This window comes from Metarhizium album (genome assembly GCF_000804445.1).
Source record: "Metarhizium album ARSEF 1941 chromosome Unknown scaffold_29, whole genome shotgun sequence".
Taxonomy (NCBI): domain Eukaryota; kingdom Fungi; phylum Ascomycota; class Sordariomycetes; order Hypocreales; family Clavicipitaceae; genus Metarhizium; species Metarhizium album.
This window is the reverse complement of record NW_024467603.1, coordinates 38,940-55,360: the sequence shown is the minus strand read 5'-3', so window position 1 is coordinate 55,360 and position 16,421 is coordinate 38,940. Positions and strand designations below refer to the sequence as shown.

The following is a 16,421-nucleotide window of genomic DNA, read 5'->3' as shown; positions in this document are numbered from 1 at the left end:
AACAAGACGGATTGCAATCGTGGCGACGACGAAACATGACGCGCGCCTCGGCCTCCCTGATTCCGCCTCTCCCCCTCTGTCAACGACAAACGGCAAACGACAAACGACGACCACGACGCAGCAGGCGGGTCTACTAGAAACACCGCTAGAAATCTGAGGTAATTATGGTCTGTTTTTTTAATAAAAAGAAAGGAAAAAAAAAATTTCGTCCCCAGTCAGCACAGCACGCAAGAGTTGGCGGGGGGGATTCGGGACTCGGGATTCGGGATTCCGGCTTACCTGGGTGGGCGTAAAGGTGAAGCGCTCGTAGGCCTCGGTCGGGACGGCGGGCCCGCACTCGAGCCTGGTGGCGATGAACATGTTGCTGAGGGCGGTGGCGGTGTGCCAGTGGTCGAGCTCGCCGCGGACGTTCTGCCAGAACCACTTTGTGGACCAGGCGAGGGCGCAGGTGCCGCAGTCCTTGGTGACGGTGCTGACGGTGGAGACCTGGTAGAAGACGATCTTGTTAGGCCTGATCATGCCGCCGCCCCAGACGGCGGTGGAGCGGGTGCAGCCGGGGGAGGTGACGCCGGTCGGGGTGATGGTGGTGGGGCCCTTGTCCGGGAACGTGACGAACATGGTGCGCCGGTAGGTGCCGGTGCCGGTCTTGGTGGTCGGCGGGGCGGTCGGCGTGTGCGGCGGCATCATGAAGCCCGTGCCCTCGGGGCCGCCGCACACCAGCTCCGTGATGGTGAAGGGGTAGTCGACCGTCTGGGTGTCGTAGACCTTTGCGTAGTCGAAGCCGCGGTGCGGCGTGGTCCACACGATGGCGCAGTGCCCGCACTTGTGCGTCAGCGTCGTCGTCGTCGTCGTCGTGTACACGTCCTGCGTCCACCGGGCGTGCGTGTCGCCCACCCGCGTCCACCACGTGCACGACGGCGCCGCCGTCCCGCGCGGCCACGCCGTCCCGATGCCGAAGTCGTAGTGGACGTAGTCGTGGAGGAACCTGATGCTCTCCCTCGTCTTGACGGTGCGCTGCTGCGGGTCGCCCGGCATCGTGGGCGCCGACGTCTCCGGCCTGCGCGCCGCCGGGGTAAAGGACACGGTGAAGTCGTCGACGTCGCCGTCGCCGTCGTTGTTGTCGTCGTCGTCGTCGCCGCCGCCGCCGCCGCCGCCGCCGTCCTTTACCCAGCTTGCGGTCGCCGTGGGCGGCACCGCGTCGTCCCAGTCGCCCGTTGCTGCTGCTGCCGCCGTCGTCCGGGTCGCCCGGGCCGGCGGGTGGCGCTGCCTGCGGTGCCCCGGCGTCGCTGTCCGCGGCGCCCTGGCCCCCACGAGGCCCAGGAAGAGCGCGAGTGCTATGGCGGGCTGCATTCTCGTCGAGGCGTCGGTGGTCTGCAGCCGATGGTCCCTGGGCGTGTGAGTGGGAGAGGCGGGCCATGGGCCGACGTCGCCCTTTGCCCTGCCTTTTATAACCTCGTCACGGGTGCTCACGGGAGCAACTCTGAGCCGTCGTCATCACTATGTCAAGCCTTGCTTCGCTTCAGCCCTACCGGACCGAGCTGCCTTGAGATCTGGCCTCGTACCCAAGACTACCGCCGCACCATGTCCCCCCGTTGGCGGGATAAGCCTAGCCCGCCCTGCCCTAACTTGCTAATGGGAAGCTACCGAGGCCGAGCTGACGCCCACGAGGCGAAGAACCGTGCCCCTGGGCAAAGCTAAAATATGGACTTCATCACCACTACGCAGAGCACCAAGTACGAATGCAAAGTCTACCGGTCCGTCGGCTGTTTGATACAGGGATTTGCCGAGGCAGACGCGCCCAACTGCTTCACCCCGCGACGGGTTTGTCTATTCAAATCCCTTGCTTGAAACCAACAAGCCGCAGGACAGTTCCTGTCATCATCTTCCAACGAGAGCCGCTCCTTTGGGAGTGAAATTTTCACACACTGCCAGGGCGGAAAACCACACCGTTCTTGTTGGCGTCAAATCATCCTCTTGCCGGTGCCATCTTGAGACACGTCGACGGTCCGCATCGACACCATCAGCGATGCGCTCACAGAGGGCGCTTGGTGTATGAATGACGCGTGTTATTACGGCTGCAGCAGCACTTCGCACGTATTCGTCTACATTATGGCCAGTCTATATGATACCTCTATGCCGACGTGTCACATCCCACCCCCGTCTCTTACATCATAACTCATCTCGTACTATTGCCGGCTCCGGTCGCCCGCTGTCCTTGTGCAAATCAACGCCGTTCTTTGCCCTCCACTTTTCCCACAAGGCCCAAAATTCATGTTCCATCTTCTTATCCATTTGGTCGGGGAGAATAACCTCGTACGTCACGTAGAGATTCCCGAATTCATATTTGTGCGACTCGCTGTCGCCTTCGTCATGCCATTTGGGCATGCCTTCGCCGGGAACGGTCTCAACGTGACCGCTCTGTACGACCTGGCCGCGGCTCCGGCCGAGACGGACAACATGAGAGTCGAGGTGAGTAATGTTGCGAGTCCAGTCGCCCATCCACGCCTCGCGAAGGGACAGGACCTCGGTCCAGTACAAATCGTCACCCTTGCGACGAAAGTAGGCACCGTCGACATTGTCCGGGTTATCCTCCGGTGCTGGTTCCTTTTCCGCAAGACTGACGACGAGGTCGCCGGCAACCCAATCGGGGCTCTCATCGGCTTCGTTTTCGTACACAATCTTGGATTCACGGGCGGCACCCCGTTCAATCTTGAGAGTGACGGTCGTTGGCTTTCTTTCGACTCGCTGGCCATGACAGACGGGACACTTGTGTTTGATGCTCTTGCCACGACCTTCACAGGCATCGCATCTCATCTGCATCTGCTGGAACATGCCTGGGGCGAGCTGTTGCCTGACAATGCGGACACCGTGTCCCCCGCAAACCGAGCATGTGTCGACTTGTCCGTCTGCGCTTCCCGTTCCCTCGCAGGTCTCGCATATGTGTTGTCTGTTCCACTGGAACTCGGTCGTGGCACCGTTGTAGAAGTCGCGCAGAGATATGCTAACCTTGAATTCGACATCTTGGCCGCGGGCTTCTCGGGATGAACTACCGAAATGGCCATGTCCGCCGAAAAATCGGCTGAACAGGTCGAAGGGATCGTGGCTACCTCCGCCACCGCCGCTGTTCTTGTGTTGCTCGATGCCTTCGTGGCCGTGGCGATCGTAAATCTGGCGAGTTTCGGGGTTGATCAAAACTTCGTATGCATCGGATACTTCCGCGAATTTCTTGGGAGCGGTTTCGTCGCCCCTGAACTTCCGGTTAGCGCCATGCTCGCAAGAAATTCGTGCCTGCCGCAGTGGGGGAGGAGCCTACGGGTTCTTGTCGGGATGATAACGTTTCGAGAGTGTGCGATATGCCGACTTTAGTTCCTTGTCCGTGGCGTCTCTACCAAGACCAAGAACCTGTTCGAGTTAGTCTTCCACGTCGCAAGAGTGTGCCGCATATTTACACGCCTTGTAGTAATCCTCGGCACATGTCGCAAGATGAATCAGGGCCAGCAAGGCGAGCAACGCAAAGCTGCGAGCTAACATGACTGCGCGCGGCTCCAGCCGGAGGGTTTCAGATGCCAAAATACCGCCAGTCTGCTGTCAAAGGAAAATCTAGTTGGTCTGCATGCAGCGCAATCCGCAGACGGCGGGTATTGGCAACGGAGGTCGAACGAGGGTGCGAAATGAAGGATGTTGAGAAGCGTCGACCGCAGCGACTGCACATTTATGAAGCAGTGATCAAACCAGCGTGTTAACATGGGCATGGGATTGGACGTTATCAGACCCTGGTCGGTCCAAACGTGGAAAGCACGACCCGAGGGGCGGTTCAGGAAATGTCTATTGGCTGCAAGTCGTAGACCTTCCCCACCCATGTGGACTGGCCGCGTCTGAAATTCCCGGACTTGTCGTGGCGCCAACTTCAGCCTCTCCTCCATCTTTTTGTCAGACAAGGGTGCGTCACTTGGCTCGCTCAGCGTCGGTAATTTCATTCGCCTGTCATGAGTGCCAAAAAATATGCCTTCGTCCCCATGGATGATGACGAGGTCGGTCCTCAGAAGGTCTCCAAGGAAAAGAAGCACCGGCACAGACGTGACCGCGGTACGTACGAAAAGTCGGCATCTAAAACCGGTAAGCCTCGTCGACAGAGCAGCCGGTCTCCTCCGAATCCACACTCTTCTTATCCAGTTCGCCCAAAAAGCTATCGCCGGCGCGGTGACGAAAGAGACTTTGACGATCAATGGGCGGATGAGGAACCGCCGTCCGATGATCCTGACGCGCGGCCACAGGACGATGAACCCGAGTTCAAAGAATCCGCAAGCAAGCGAGTCAAGTTGAGTCGCGATGACCGTGAGAAAGATGGCGCGGATTTGTCAGATGGAGCCAAGGAGGAGCTTGCACGACAAAAGGACATTGAGGAGCGCGAGGCTTTTGCCAAAAGATTAAAGGAAAGGGATGATGAAAGATCCAAAAAGAACCTGCGAGATGGGGACTCTTCAGCCAGACGGAAACTGGCAGAGGATGCTGCTGCCAGAGACGCTGCTCTGCCCGATCTGCGAGAAAGGTCGCGTCAAGAATACCTCAAGAAGCGCGAAACCGAACGGCTTGCGTTATTGCGACGACAGGTGGCGGAAGAGACTGCAGAGCTCCGAAGCGGTGTACGGCTGTCTGAAAAAGAGAAACTGGAGTTCGCTAAAAACAGGGAGATTCTGCGTCTAGCTGAAGAGAGGTTAAAAATTGATGACCACCGCGACGGTTATTACATGCCTGAGGACTACATCACAGAAAAAGGAAAGTTGGACAGAAAGAAAAAGGAGGAGGCTCTATACAAACGATACGTCGAACGGGATGAATTTGGCCAAGAGAAATTTGTCACGGAGCATGAGGAATGGGAGCAAGAACAGGCCGCCAAGGCCAAAGCTCAGATTCAGCGGGCAGAGATTGAAAATGAGGACTATGATTATGTCATGGACGACCAGCAATATATTCAGTGGAGTCTTGACTCGAGAATGGCCGGTGAGGGCAAGACCAAGGAGCAAGTGTTCCTGGAGGCCCAGATTGATGCCGCTGAGAAGAAAGCCCTTTCGATTCAGGAGACTCGCAAGAGTCTGCCCATCTACCAATACCGAGACGAGTTTCTGGCTGCATTGGAGCAGTATCAGATATTGGTCATTGTTGGAGAAACCGGCAGCGGCAAGACGACACAGTTACCCCAGTACCTACGTGAAGCTGGGTACACCAAAAACGGGATGAAGGTAGGCTGCACACAGCCACGTCGAGTCGCTGCAATGAGTGTCGCCGCTCGTGTGGCGGAGGAAGTCGGCGTCAAGGTTGGAAATGAAGTTGGCTATTCGATCCGTTTTGAGGACTGCACCAGTGACAAGACAATTCTCAAGTACATGACAGATGGCATGCTGCTCAGGGAATTCATGACGGAGCCAGATCTGGCTGGCTACTCAGCGCTGATGATTGACGAAGCACACGAACGAACAGTGCACACTGACATTTTACTTGCTCTGGTCAAGGACCTGGCGCGAGAGAGAAAGGATCTCAAGCTTCTCATATCGTCGGCCACCATGAATGCAGAGAAATTCGCCAACTACTTTGACGATGCACCCATCTTCAACATTCCTGGTCGGAGATACCCCGTTGACATTTACTACACGCCCGCTCCCGAAGCCAACTACCTGGCCGCGGCCATTACGACCGTCTTTCAAATTCATACGACGCAGCCCAAGGGGGACATCCTCATCTTTCTCACTGGCCAAGACGAGATTGAGGCTGCAGAACAGGAGATTACAGAGACAGCGAAAAAGCTCGGCAGTAGAATAAAGGAACTGGTCATTTGCCCAATCTACGCCAACCTGCCATCGGATCTCCAAGCCAAAATCTTCGAGCCGACGCCTGAGGGGGCTAGAAAGGTGGTTCTTGCAACAAACATTGCCGAGACCAGTCTGACTATTGACGGAATCGTCTACGTCATTGACCCTGGATATGTGAAAGAAAACATCTACAATCCTGCTACTGGCATGTCAAACTTGGTTGCTGTGCCCTGCTCTCGCGCATCTGCCAACCAGAGAAGTGGACGTGCTGGCCGCGTAGGGCCGGGAAAATGCTTTCGCCTGTACACAAAGTTTGCGTACATGAACGAGATGGACGAGTCAACTACGCCAGAAATCCAGCGAACAAATCTCAATGGAGTTGTCCTGCAGCTGAAGTCGCTCGGCATCAACGAGCTGCTCGACTTTGAGTTTATGGATCCGCCTCCAACTGAAGCGCTGATCGGCGCCCTGAATCAGCTGTTTGCCCTGCAGGCTCTCAATCACAGGGGCGAGCTTACCAAAATGGGCCGTCAAATGGCCGAGTTTCCCACCGATCCCATGCTGGCCAAGGCTGTGCTAGCTGCTGACAAGGAGGGCTGTGTCGAGGAAGTGCTGTCGATTGTCTCCATGCTCGGGGAGGCCTCCGCCTTGTTCTTCCGGCCCAAGGACAAGAAGATCCATGCCGACAGCGCCAGGAACAGATTCACCGTCAAGGATGGCGGAGACCACGTCACTTTGCTCAACATATGGAATCAGTGGGTGGACAGTGACTTCTCGCCCGTCTGGTGTCGCGAAAACTTCTTGCAACAGCGATCTCTCACCCGCGCTCGTGACGTCCGGGATCAGTTGGCGAAGCTCTGCGAACGAGTCGAAGTGTCCCCATCGACATGCGGCGCCAACAATCTCCGGCCCATCAAGCGTGCCATTACCGCCGGCTTCTTCCCCAACGCCGCACGACTGCAGAAGAGCGGCGACAGCTACCGCACAGTCAAGAACAACACGACTGTGTGGATTCACCCCAGCAGCGTGCTCATGTCGGTGGACCCTCCCGAGAAGATGATTATATACTTTGAATTGGTGCAAACTACGAAGGAATACATGCGCGGCGTCATTCCCATCGAACCAAAGTGGTTGGCTGAATTGGCACCACACTTTCACAAGAAAAAGGATGTCGAGGCCATGGAGGAGAAAAAGATGCCCAAGCAAAGATAGCATAGAGCACGCTTGTCACTGGAGCGTTGGCTGTGTGACACATTTAACGAAGTCATGAATGCACATATACATGTATTGTTTATTTTTAGGACTGTATATCCCCTGGGAGCGTTCGCATGTCCGTTGTTTGGAGAACTCAAAACCTACAGTTGGCGTGAGGGAAGGACTGCGACAATTGCCGCCCCCATACAAGTCACAATACACTCACTCCCGATACCCACGAACACGGCGGACGAGTATCATCGTGCATTTATTTGTTCGAGACCACTCGGCAAGGCACACGTCACCGCCGCATCAGCCGTTTGGTTCTTGGGGCTCTCATGCCAGATGAAAATTCCCGAGCTTAGTCGACGCTTCTCCTTCCACGGCCCAGTGTCGGCGTGTTGGTCATCGTCGATGTCGGACTTGGAGAGTCGCAGTCCACGACACATCACCATGTGAGCCGGGAACAAAAAGAAAAAATTGCAGCAGACAAAGAGCCATCGCTTCAAACAAATCTATGCCGTCAACGCCGTCCCGGGAGAGCGGGATAAATGTAAAATACAACACACCACCATGTTTTCATCCTCCGCAAGGCCTCACCACCGTGCCGTCGCCCTAGGCACCGTAGCCATGCTTGGTTCCCAAGACGCCGTCGCCGCCGTTGCTGCTTCTCCTCCTCTTGCCCACCACCTCGCGGAACCACTCGCTCAGGGTGAAGCCCCAGTGTCCGGCTACCAGCACGCCCGAGAGCACATTGATGAGCTTGACGACAAACATGAGGATGCCGTCGCGGTCCTCGTTCACGGAGAGCAGGATCGGCTCAATGTCGTACTTGACAAAGATGCCGGGGATGTTGAATTCGGAGACGCCCTTGCTCTGCTCGGTCACGGCGTACTGGTTGGTGAAGATGGAAGTGGAGCCGACGCTGTACCGGGTGGGCACGACGGAGACGTAGTACTGAAACTTGTGGAAGTTGGTGTCGGCAATGTTGAAGGTGCGGTCGAGAGGGTTCACCAGGGAAGGGTAGTACGGGCCAAAGGACAATTCAGAGATGATGTGTGAAAAGTTGAATTCTGCAGCATCATCTGTCAGCAGTTTTGCCGGCTGCGTGTATGTTTGTCCGTCTCTCTTGCTTGAACATGTGCAGGTGAAGGACTTGGCGGGTATCCAAAGGCAAAAAAGAAGAAAAGAGAAGAAAAGCTACTTACGCGAGTGGTCCAAATGGCTGCCCTGGCCCCGATACCCATGGCCCCTGGCGGTAATGTGAAAATCACCCTGAACCTTGTTCAAATCCAGGCTTCCGTAGATTCGGCAGCTATCGGGGGCGCCTTTGACTCGGGGCGTCTTGGCCCATTTGGCCCTTCTCTGGCCCAGCGCGACGATGTCGTGGACGTGTTCCTCCCCGAAGCCCTCGTCGTCCAGGTCATGCCAGCCGGCGCCGGTGACGACGCGGCCCTCGCTGTCTCTGCCCAGCTTGTGGACGCCCTTCTGGTTCACCCACTGCGACCAGCTCGTCTCATCCTTGTTCAGCTTGGAAAAGGCCAGGATGCGATCGCCCGCGGCGTCCTGGACGTTGACGTGTAAGTCGCCGCACTTCATGAGGATGACGGTATCGAGGTTGATTTGCATGGAGTGCGAGACTCCCTTTTCGACGGCGAACGTGTGGGATTCGGAGCCGCGCCACCACCGCGCCATCTCGGCCCAGAGCAGGAAGACGGACACGACTGCCATGGCCAGGGTCCATTTGCCGCCGCCCTCGGTGCGGGTGACGTATTCGGGTTTCGACTTGGCTGCGGGGAGGCAGGGTGAGTACGGGGCCGAGGCGTCGGATGCGTTGGGCGAAACTTACGGAAGGCATCGAACGCGCTGACGATGCTGCCCTTGGCGCCAAAGTTGTCCTCGTCGAGGCCATGCTTGTCGAAGTGATTCATGGTGCATGCGACTCGGGGAGAGCGCGCGGTACGGGCCGGGGTCGCAAGCGAAGATGACGTCTGTGAGGGCTGAGGAGAGTCCCCCTGGTCCGTCAGAGCCCCCGGATACGCAAGGTTGAGCGTGCAGGGTAGGGTTGCGAGGGCGGTTCGTGGCGAAGGAGCCGACGTTGAATGTATGGACTCGATGGTAGTTGTTTGCTGGCAATAATTTACTGAAAGGACAGCATGACAATAAGCTTGCACAAGGGAGTACGTGTTCCAGATGGTGATTGGCTGACGTGTCAGGAACGGGATCAAAGTCGGACCGGGAAGCGGCGTGGGTCCTCCGTGCGTTCAGGGCAGGGCGCGAGGGCGGCCGGAGGAATCCACAAACGCTCCTCCGGAAGAACTGTTGTCCCATTCCATCCACGTTGGACCCCCCAGCAGGGCGTCGTCGGTCGTCGTGATTGTTCAGCACCGGCAGTGGGCAAAAAGCGATGCCGGACGGATTACATTGAACACTGGACGCCAATATGCAAATGATTCGGATTGTTCGCGACCAGGGGGACGGCGCGTCCGACTATCAAGACCGAGGACGTGGAACGCCTCTTCCATGGCATGGCGTGCGTGGCCCCGTCCCGGTCTTGGCAGAAACAAGGAACAGGACTCTTGGCGATCGGGTATCCATCCATGCTTGGCACCGATCCTGTCTCTGGGGATGTACGGAGTAGGGAATATAGACTTGGCAAGCGAGTCACTGCCGGATAACTTGTGGATGGATGCTGCACTCTGTCATGGCATTCATTGCACGTGCATCTTCATCTTTCTCCCTCTCCCAGACGTCATGGCGCTCCTTTCCAGGCCGCCGCCGCCGCCCGTCGGGCCACTGGTGTCCCCCGAGCCAATGACTGACTGCGCCGTACTAGTGCGAGCATCCGGGCGCTGCTGGCTGTCAGCAACCAGATGTGGCCTCTCCTAGCATGGAGTACGGAGCACGCAGTGCCGCGTTGCCATCCCATGTTCCAGGTTCACAACCAGTCCTCCCCGTCCCCCCAGGTTGGGTTGGCCATCCCCCCTCCTCCTTTTTTGACCACACGGACTCCCCGTGGACGCTCCAACCCGACACAGCCGTTTCGCTCATTCACTCCACGACCTTCAACTGCCATCTCGCCTCGACGCACTCGTCCGTCATCGTCATTCTCGAACTTGACCTCCTCCGCTGCGGCGACTGGTCTGACAGCGCCGCCCTCGCCGAGTACGACGCCTCACCTCGTCGCATTTCACACGGCAGCGCATGTTCGAGAGTACGCAACGTCACGCATGGACACGTCAGTCTAGCACCTACCGTGTCTCATCAGCTGTCTCTCGCTCCGCCGTCACTCGTTTCGAAGTTCGCCGGGATAAACATCGTCGCTCGCCTCATCTCCACCTGGAATTCGGGCATCGCATCATGAAGCCGTCCGCCTCTCCGCGTCAGGCGGGCGTCATGCTCGTGGCGGCCGCCGCCTTGGCTCAGGCACAAACATCGCCATTCTCTATTGACAGCACTGGTAAGACCACGTCCATGCTCACGCCGCATCAGACGCGTTCCAGGCCCGCACCAGGCCGGTCCGTCACCTACCGCACTGCTAATGCTCCTCTTGTCAGCTGCCATCAAGCAAAGTTCGTCCACTCTCGCCTGGGATATGCTGCAATACTACAAGGGCAACTTGACCGGTCAGACGCCCGGTATTCTGCCCGGTCCTCCCCCCGCGGGTGACTACTACTGGTGGGAAGGTGGTGCCATGTGGGGGACGTTGATCGATTACTGGTACTGGACAGGCGATTCGACGTACAACGACGAGGTCATGCAAGCAATGCAGTTTCAGGTCGGCGAGAACAAGGATTACATGCCTCGGAATGTCACGGCGTCGCTGGGCAATGACGACCAGGGCTTCTGGGGCATGGCCGCCATGTCTGCCGCCGAGAATGCCTTCCCTAATCCGCCATCCGATAAGCCGCAATGGCTAGAGCTTGCACAGGCCGTCTTCAATACCCAGGCCAGTCCTGATCGCCACGACTCCACCTGTGGCGGTGGCCTGCGATGGCAGATTCCCTTTGCCAACAACGGATACGACTACAAGAACAGCATCGCCAATGGCTGCTTCTTCAATATGGGTGCCCGTCTGGCCCGCTACACGGGCAACAACACGTACTCGGACTGGGCCGACAGGACCTGGGATTGGATGTGGCGCATTGGGTTCATCGACAACAAGAACTACGCCATCTACGACGGTGCCAAGGTCGGCAACGGCTGCAAGGATATCAACAAGGCCGAGTTCTCTTACAACAATGCCGTCTTTGCAGAAGGCGTCGCCTTCATGTACAACTACGTAGGTCGCAGGTCTCGGCTGTCGAGGGGAAATGCAATCACTAACCCGAGGTAGACAAACGGAAACGCAACGTGGAAGGCAAGACTGGACGGACTCATCAAACACGGAATGGAGACTTTCTTCCCCAAGGGCATCGCCGTCGAGGTTTCGTGCGAAAATCCCGGAACCTGCACCACGGATATGCTCACGTTCAAGGGCTTCTTTCACCGCTGGTACTCGGTCATCACGCAACTCGCGCCCTACACGGCCGAGACGATCCGACCAGTCCTGAAGACCTCTGCCGAGGCTGCAGTCAAGCAGTGCACAGGGCCGCCGCTGGGTCGCCAGTGCGGCTTCAAGTGGGCCAGCGGCGTCTACGACGGCAAGACGGGCGCCGGTCAGGAGATGTCAGTTCTCTCGGCCGCCATGTCCCTCCTCATCCCCCAGGCCAAGGTGCCGTTGACGGAGAAGAATGGCGGCACATCCAAGGGTGATCCCAACGCCGGCGGCAGTGGTGACAATGCTCAGAAGAAGAGCAAGCCCATTACAACGGCCGACAAGGCCGGCGCTGGCATCCTCACCATCCTCGTGTTGGGGTCTGCTTGCGGCGTCTTTGGTTGGATGAGCGTGGGTGCGTAACTGGCCCGACGACATGGAAGCACGACAACACCATAGAATGAGTCGAGGATTGTTTGAGCTTGGCGATTTGGTTCGAGATGTTCACATAAGGTCCGGCAAGACCACTTTGCATTACCCGCTATTTTGAAGGGCTTGGAGAAGACGGAATGATTTTACGGCGTTGGGAGGAGGGGGTGGTTATTGGGATCACAACAGGAGCTTTCTTCACAACCTCGACGCTGGCTTGGCTTTATCTTTTTTTTTTGGCCTTGTGTAATGATTATTATCTTTTGTTTTTACGGTTTACTTGGACTGGCAGCCTTGTGATCGACACCCGTGGTGGGCTGTCCCGGGGGGGGGTTGAGCAAGTGTCGACTTTTCTGGTTGGCTGTACAGCACTGGACGGCGGCCGGAGGCTCGTGTGCATGGGTGCATGGCACGAGACGCCGAACCTAGGGCATGGAAAGATGCAGCGTGGGAGTTCCCGATAGCAATAGAGAGGATTTGTGCATGCTGGCTTCGGTAGAGACGGGTTTTGGCGGTGCGAGCGAGCGCGGCTGCGAATTTGGTGCCAAATTCCGTACTACCGGTTGACACGACAACAGTACTCCGCATCGCCGCAGCTAGCCGGCGCTACGGGACCGACCAATCGTTGGTGGGCGCAGCACCACGTCAAGAGGCCCGCGGGAAGGGCGAATCAAGCAGAAGTAATAATCATAACAATAAATAAATGCGTAAATATAAATTAAGGAAAAATTGTTCAACGCGTGTCCCTGTCAGGGGCCAATGGCCACGCCGTCGAGGAGCAGCATGTCGCCTCCCCGTTTCGATGGGGTAATGGAAACTCACGGGCTCCACCGCCGCCACGCCGCAAAGAGCAAAAGGGGCGAGTTGATGCGTCGCGCGTGACGAGAGCCGCTCGCCTTGGCAGCAGTGCGATTTCCTTCCTTCGTGTCGGGTGACCTGGCTTTTTTTTCTCTGACAAAGTGGGGCCCGCCTCCCGGCGAGTTGCCCTCGTGCCGGACGGGTTGTGGTATAAGAAGTGAAGGGACTCCCGGGCCCGTCTGCCCGAGCACGAGCACGAGCACCCTGGTGCAGTGGTTGCGAGAGAAGACAGGTTGTCTCTTTTCTTGGCCGTCGCGGCAAGGAAATCAGTCAGGCCGAGACGAAGCGTTCCATCCGCCGCGCTGCTGCTGGCTTTCTACTGGCGGGGTCCCGCCACCGACCGCCGACCGCCGACCACCGACCACCGACCACCACCGCCGACCACCACCGACCGGACCGGTGGCCCAGAGCCCAGACCGACGCCGACGACGGCTGGGCATAGCAAAACCACCCACCGCACCAAGCACCAAGCCCAGGCGACGGCAATGCCGGCGTCGTACCTCGTCGCGGAGCCCGCCCCCTCGGCGACGTCGTACGTGCGGTGCGGCCGCGGCGGCGCGGCGTCCCTCGACGACGCCGTCCGCCACGCTGCCGCCCGCGACAGGGCCGCCGTGGGGTACTGCGGCCGCGGCGGCGCCGGCAACGTCTACCGCCGCGGGGAGGGCGATGCCCTCTCCGAGTCCGAGTCCGCGGCGTCGTCTTCGGCTGCCGACACCGTCCGCGGCAGCGTCGCCTCCGCCTCCAAGGCTGGGCTGTGGGGTCGCGTCACGGCTTGGGGACGCAAGTGAGTCGACGTCCTGCTTTACGTGTGTGATGGGGGCTTGGGGAGAGGGGGCGGATATCTGGACATGTCGGATGCGTGCTTCTTCTCCCGGGAGGTCGGCACGAGCGGGTCGGCACTCTTTCTCTTACGGGCTTTTTTCTCCTTAATACCTGGGCCGGGGGGGGGCGGGGGGGGGACCTCGGAGCATGTCGCGGCGCGCATGTGTTTTTTTCTGGCGAAGAGTGCTTTCCTTTCTTATACCCTCCCGCCGAGGGCGGCGTGTATCGAATTCTGAGCAATGAGCGTAATGAAATCTCCCGTCGGGCCTTTGGTTTGTCCCCGTGGCTCTTGCGGCCGTTGAAAGACGCTGCCGTGGTGTGGACTCGCCACGCCACGCCGCGAGCCCGTCTCTGAGCTCCGTCTCTCCCTGACCGCTGTGCAGGATGTGGCCGCGTCACGACATGTTGCTCAGGCACCATGGTTCGCTGTCGATTCTACGGGCGGGGTGTTCCGAGACGCCGGCGTCCATCAGGGTATCATTAAGCTGCTCTAGACGGCGGCCCCCAAAACAACTCGGCCTCCCCGCTACTGTCATTTTCATGTACACGTCTCCCGTGCGCCCTGCCCGCGTCGTCCCGTTCCGTCGGCGCGGGCCACGTAGCTTCAAGTACAGGTCGCCCACTGACAAATCATGCAATGCTCGCTCAGGTAAACTTTGTGTGGATAATCTCGGGGTTCTCGTGCCAGTCGTCTACGCTCACCCACATCTGCGGGCTCGTCAGTCTTTGGCATTCACCGGCTGGCATCGTCGAGCAATCGATGGCCGACTTACCTTGCGGAACGTGCTCAGTCCGGCGAGGATACTTCCTCCGATCCATGTCGAGTATTTTCGCTCCGGCGGCGCGAAGATCTTTATCCTCATGTCCTTGACCGCCAGCTTCTGGAGCTCCGTCAACAGCCGGTCGCCGAACCCCTTGGTCAACGTGCTCCCGCCCGACAGCACAATGTTGCCGTACAGCGACTTGCGCAGGTCAAGGTCTGTCCTGTTGATGGCGTCCACTACAATCTGGTGGACGCCGGGGTATTCCAGCCCGATGAGTTCGGGGTCGAACAGGATTTCTGGCGCTCTGAATCGTTCTTGGCCAACCTGTCTCCCCCCCACCCCCTCGGGTCAGCAACCTGGAATATGAGAGACGCAGAGACGAGGAGACAAGACGTGTAAGTGTCGAATTACCTTCAGCTTGTGCCCGTCGGGCAGGACATATTCGGCAAACTTGCTCTCGTTGGGCTTCACGCCAATCCAATCCCTCTCCTCTTTTCTCGGGTCGTGCGCCACATATGACACGCTCTCCTTGATCAGTCTCACGACCTCTTTCTCCGCGCTCGTGTGGAAGACGTAGCCGCTCTTTCGCAGCAGCGTTTGCAGGTGCTCCGTGACGTCGCGTCCCGCCACGTCAATTCGCCGGATGCTGCTGGGCATGGCGAACCCCTCATATACCGGCACCGCGTGCGACACGCCGTCGCCGGAGTCCAGCACAATACCAGTTGTGCGGCCGCTGGCGTATAACGACAAGACGGCCTGGATCGAGGTGTGCAGGGCGGGCACATTGAATGTTTCGAATAGAATCTGTGCAGCGGTGTCACGGTTGCTTCGGGGGTTTAGAGGCGGCTCCGTCAGCAAAACAGGATGCTGGCGGCTTTCCTGTTAGCGAATTCCCGAGACTGGCCCTGCTCGAAATCACTCCAGTCGTAGCGTACCTCTTCGCTCAACGTCTTGAGCCCCTCGCCGTACACGTACTCCCATATCCGCTCCATGTCATCCCAGTCTGTGACAATGCCGTGCTCCAGCGGATAGCGAATCTTGAGCAGCCCTCTCAGCTCACTGGCGGCCTTTTGGCCGATAAACACGTCGCCTTCCAGGGCACCGGCAAGGACCCTGAGGTGCTTTGGCCGGCCCACCCACGACGGGAAGAAGCATTTCGGCAAGTCATCACCGGCGAAGCCTGCGCGAATGGTTCCCGACCCATTGTCCAGGACAATGGGGGCGTTGTGTAGTATTTCCGTCATCTCGTGGGACTGGTTAGATTTGAGAGTCCGACTGGTGCTGATTGACTCGCCGCCTTGCGGTCAGGAGACAGACGGTTCGCTCTCTTGGTTCAGCGTCCTCGCGAGCCCCCTGGCCCGATGTCGTCGCGCGCGCAGTCAGAGCGTCGAGGCTTACTGCAGGGCGAGACAGAGCAAAGCAAAGACGAAAGCCCGGGAAGGCGAAGAAGGAGGAGGAGGAGAAATTATGTTGCCGAGTTCGGGTCTCGTCAAAACCAACAATATGCGGGTTGGTATCGCGTTGTGGGCAGCCGTGTTCCACTATCGCTACGGACAGACAGACACTAATGGAGCTTTGCTCTGAAGTTTACACGATACGCGCGCTGGTGCTCGCTGTGCTCGGTACGTACCCGGCGGGTGCGAGCTACTCCGGGCTCCTCAGTGTCTCATTTCCCAAGCTTCAGGAGGCGCCCCCTGTTGTTCAGCGCCGCCCCCGTCACGTGCTCTGACGGAAGGGAGACGACGGGCAGGGAGCTCCGCCTGACTCCTGAGGCAGGAACCACTTAAAGTGCCGCGCGTGGGTTCGCGTCTCTCTCAACGTGCACCGCGTCGTCGACGTGCCAACAACTTCAAGGCACATCTGGCAGTCCTTGCAACGAACCCACAGACGCCCGTCCATGAGAACAAACTTGTACAACCTTGTGGCTGCAGCAACCGATTCTGGCTCTTCTGCGTCTATCTGAGCAGTGAAACCACCCTTTTGCCCATTTTCCGGTCGGCATTTGCTCTTTGATTCCACCCTCTGGCCCCTCGACGTCCGCAAATTGCATGGCGGTATAAAATCACCCTT

General features: G+C 58.3%; 6 protein-coding genes across 6 annotated transcripts; 2 read left to right on the top strand and 4 right to left on the bottom strand.

Annotated features, from left to right (window-relative positions):
• Positions 1-145: 145 nt before the first annotated feature.
• MAM_07246 (uncharacterized protein) lies at positions 146-1,350 on the bottom strand (the record flags this gene model as incomplete). The annotated part of the gene is made up of 2 exons (XM_040826044.1): positions 146-169; positions 280-1,350. The coding sequence occupies 2 exons, from the start codon at positions 1,348-1,350 to the stop codon at positions 146-148; spliced, it is 1,095 nt and encodes a 364-aa protein (XP_040675893.1).
• Positions 1,351-2,169: 819 nt separating this feature from the next.
• MAM_07245 (DnaJ domain containing protein) lies at positions 2,170-3,531 on the bottom strand (the record flags this gene model as incomplete). Its single annotated transcript, XM_040826043.1, has 3 exons — positions 2,170-3,247; positions 3,390-3,402; positions 3,450-3,531. The coding sequence occupies 3 exons, from the start codon at positions 3,529-3,531 to the stop codon at positions 2,170-2,172; spliced, it is 1,173 nt and encodes a 390-aa protein (XP_040675892.1).
• A 455-nt stretch (positions 3,532-3,986) lies between these two features.
• MAM_07244 (DEAD-like helicase) lies at positions 3,987-7,019 on the top strand (the record flags this gene model as incomplete). The annotated part of the gene is made up of 1 exon (XM_040826042.1): positions 3,987-7,019. The coding sequence occupies one exon, from the start codon at positions 3,987-3,989 to the stop codon at positions 7,017-7,019; it is 3,033 nt and encodes a 1,010-aa protein (XP_040675891.1).
• Positions 7,020-7,616: 597 nt separating this feature from the next.
• On the bottom strand, positions 7,617-8,932 carry MAM_07243 (uncharacterized protein; the record flags this gene model as incomplete). The annotated part of the gene is made up of 3 exons (XM_040826041.1): positions 7,617-8,074; positions 8,210-8,791; positions 8,851-8,932. The coding sequence occupies 3 exons, from the start codon at positions 8,930-8,932 to the stop codon at positions 7,617-7,619; spliced, it is 1,122 nt and encodes a 373-aa protein (XP_040675890.1).
• Positions 8,933-10,361: 1,429 nt separating this feature from the next.
• On the top strand, positions 10,362-13,553 carry MAM_07242 (Glycoside hydrolase, family 76; the record flags this gene model as incomplete). Its single annotated transcript, XM_040826040.1, has 4 exons — positions 10,362-10,461; positions 10,559-11,283; positions 11,338-11,893; positions 12,979-13,553. 4 exons carry the CDS (start codon positions 10,362-10,364, stop codon positions 13,551-13,553), a joined length of 1,956 nt encoding a protein of 651 aa, XP_040675889.1.
• Positions 13,554-14,232: 679 nt separating this feature from the next.
• Positions 14,233-15,595, bottom strand: MAM_07241 (Actin-like protein (Centractin); the record flags this gene model as incomplete). Its single annotated transcript, XM_040826039.1, has 4 exons — positions 14,233-14,295; positions 14,361-14,675; positions 14,763-15,230; positions 15,287-15,595. 4 exons carry the CDS (start codon positions 15,593-15,595, stop codon positions 14,233-14,235), a joined length of 1,155 nt encoding a protein of 384 aa, XP_040675888.1.
• Between the last annotated feature and the right edge of the window lie 826 nt (positions 15,596-16,421).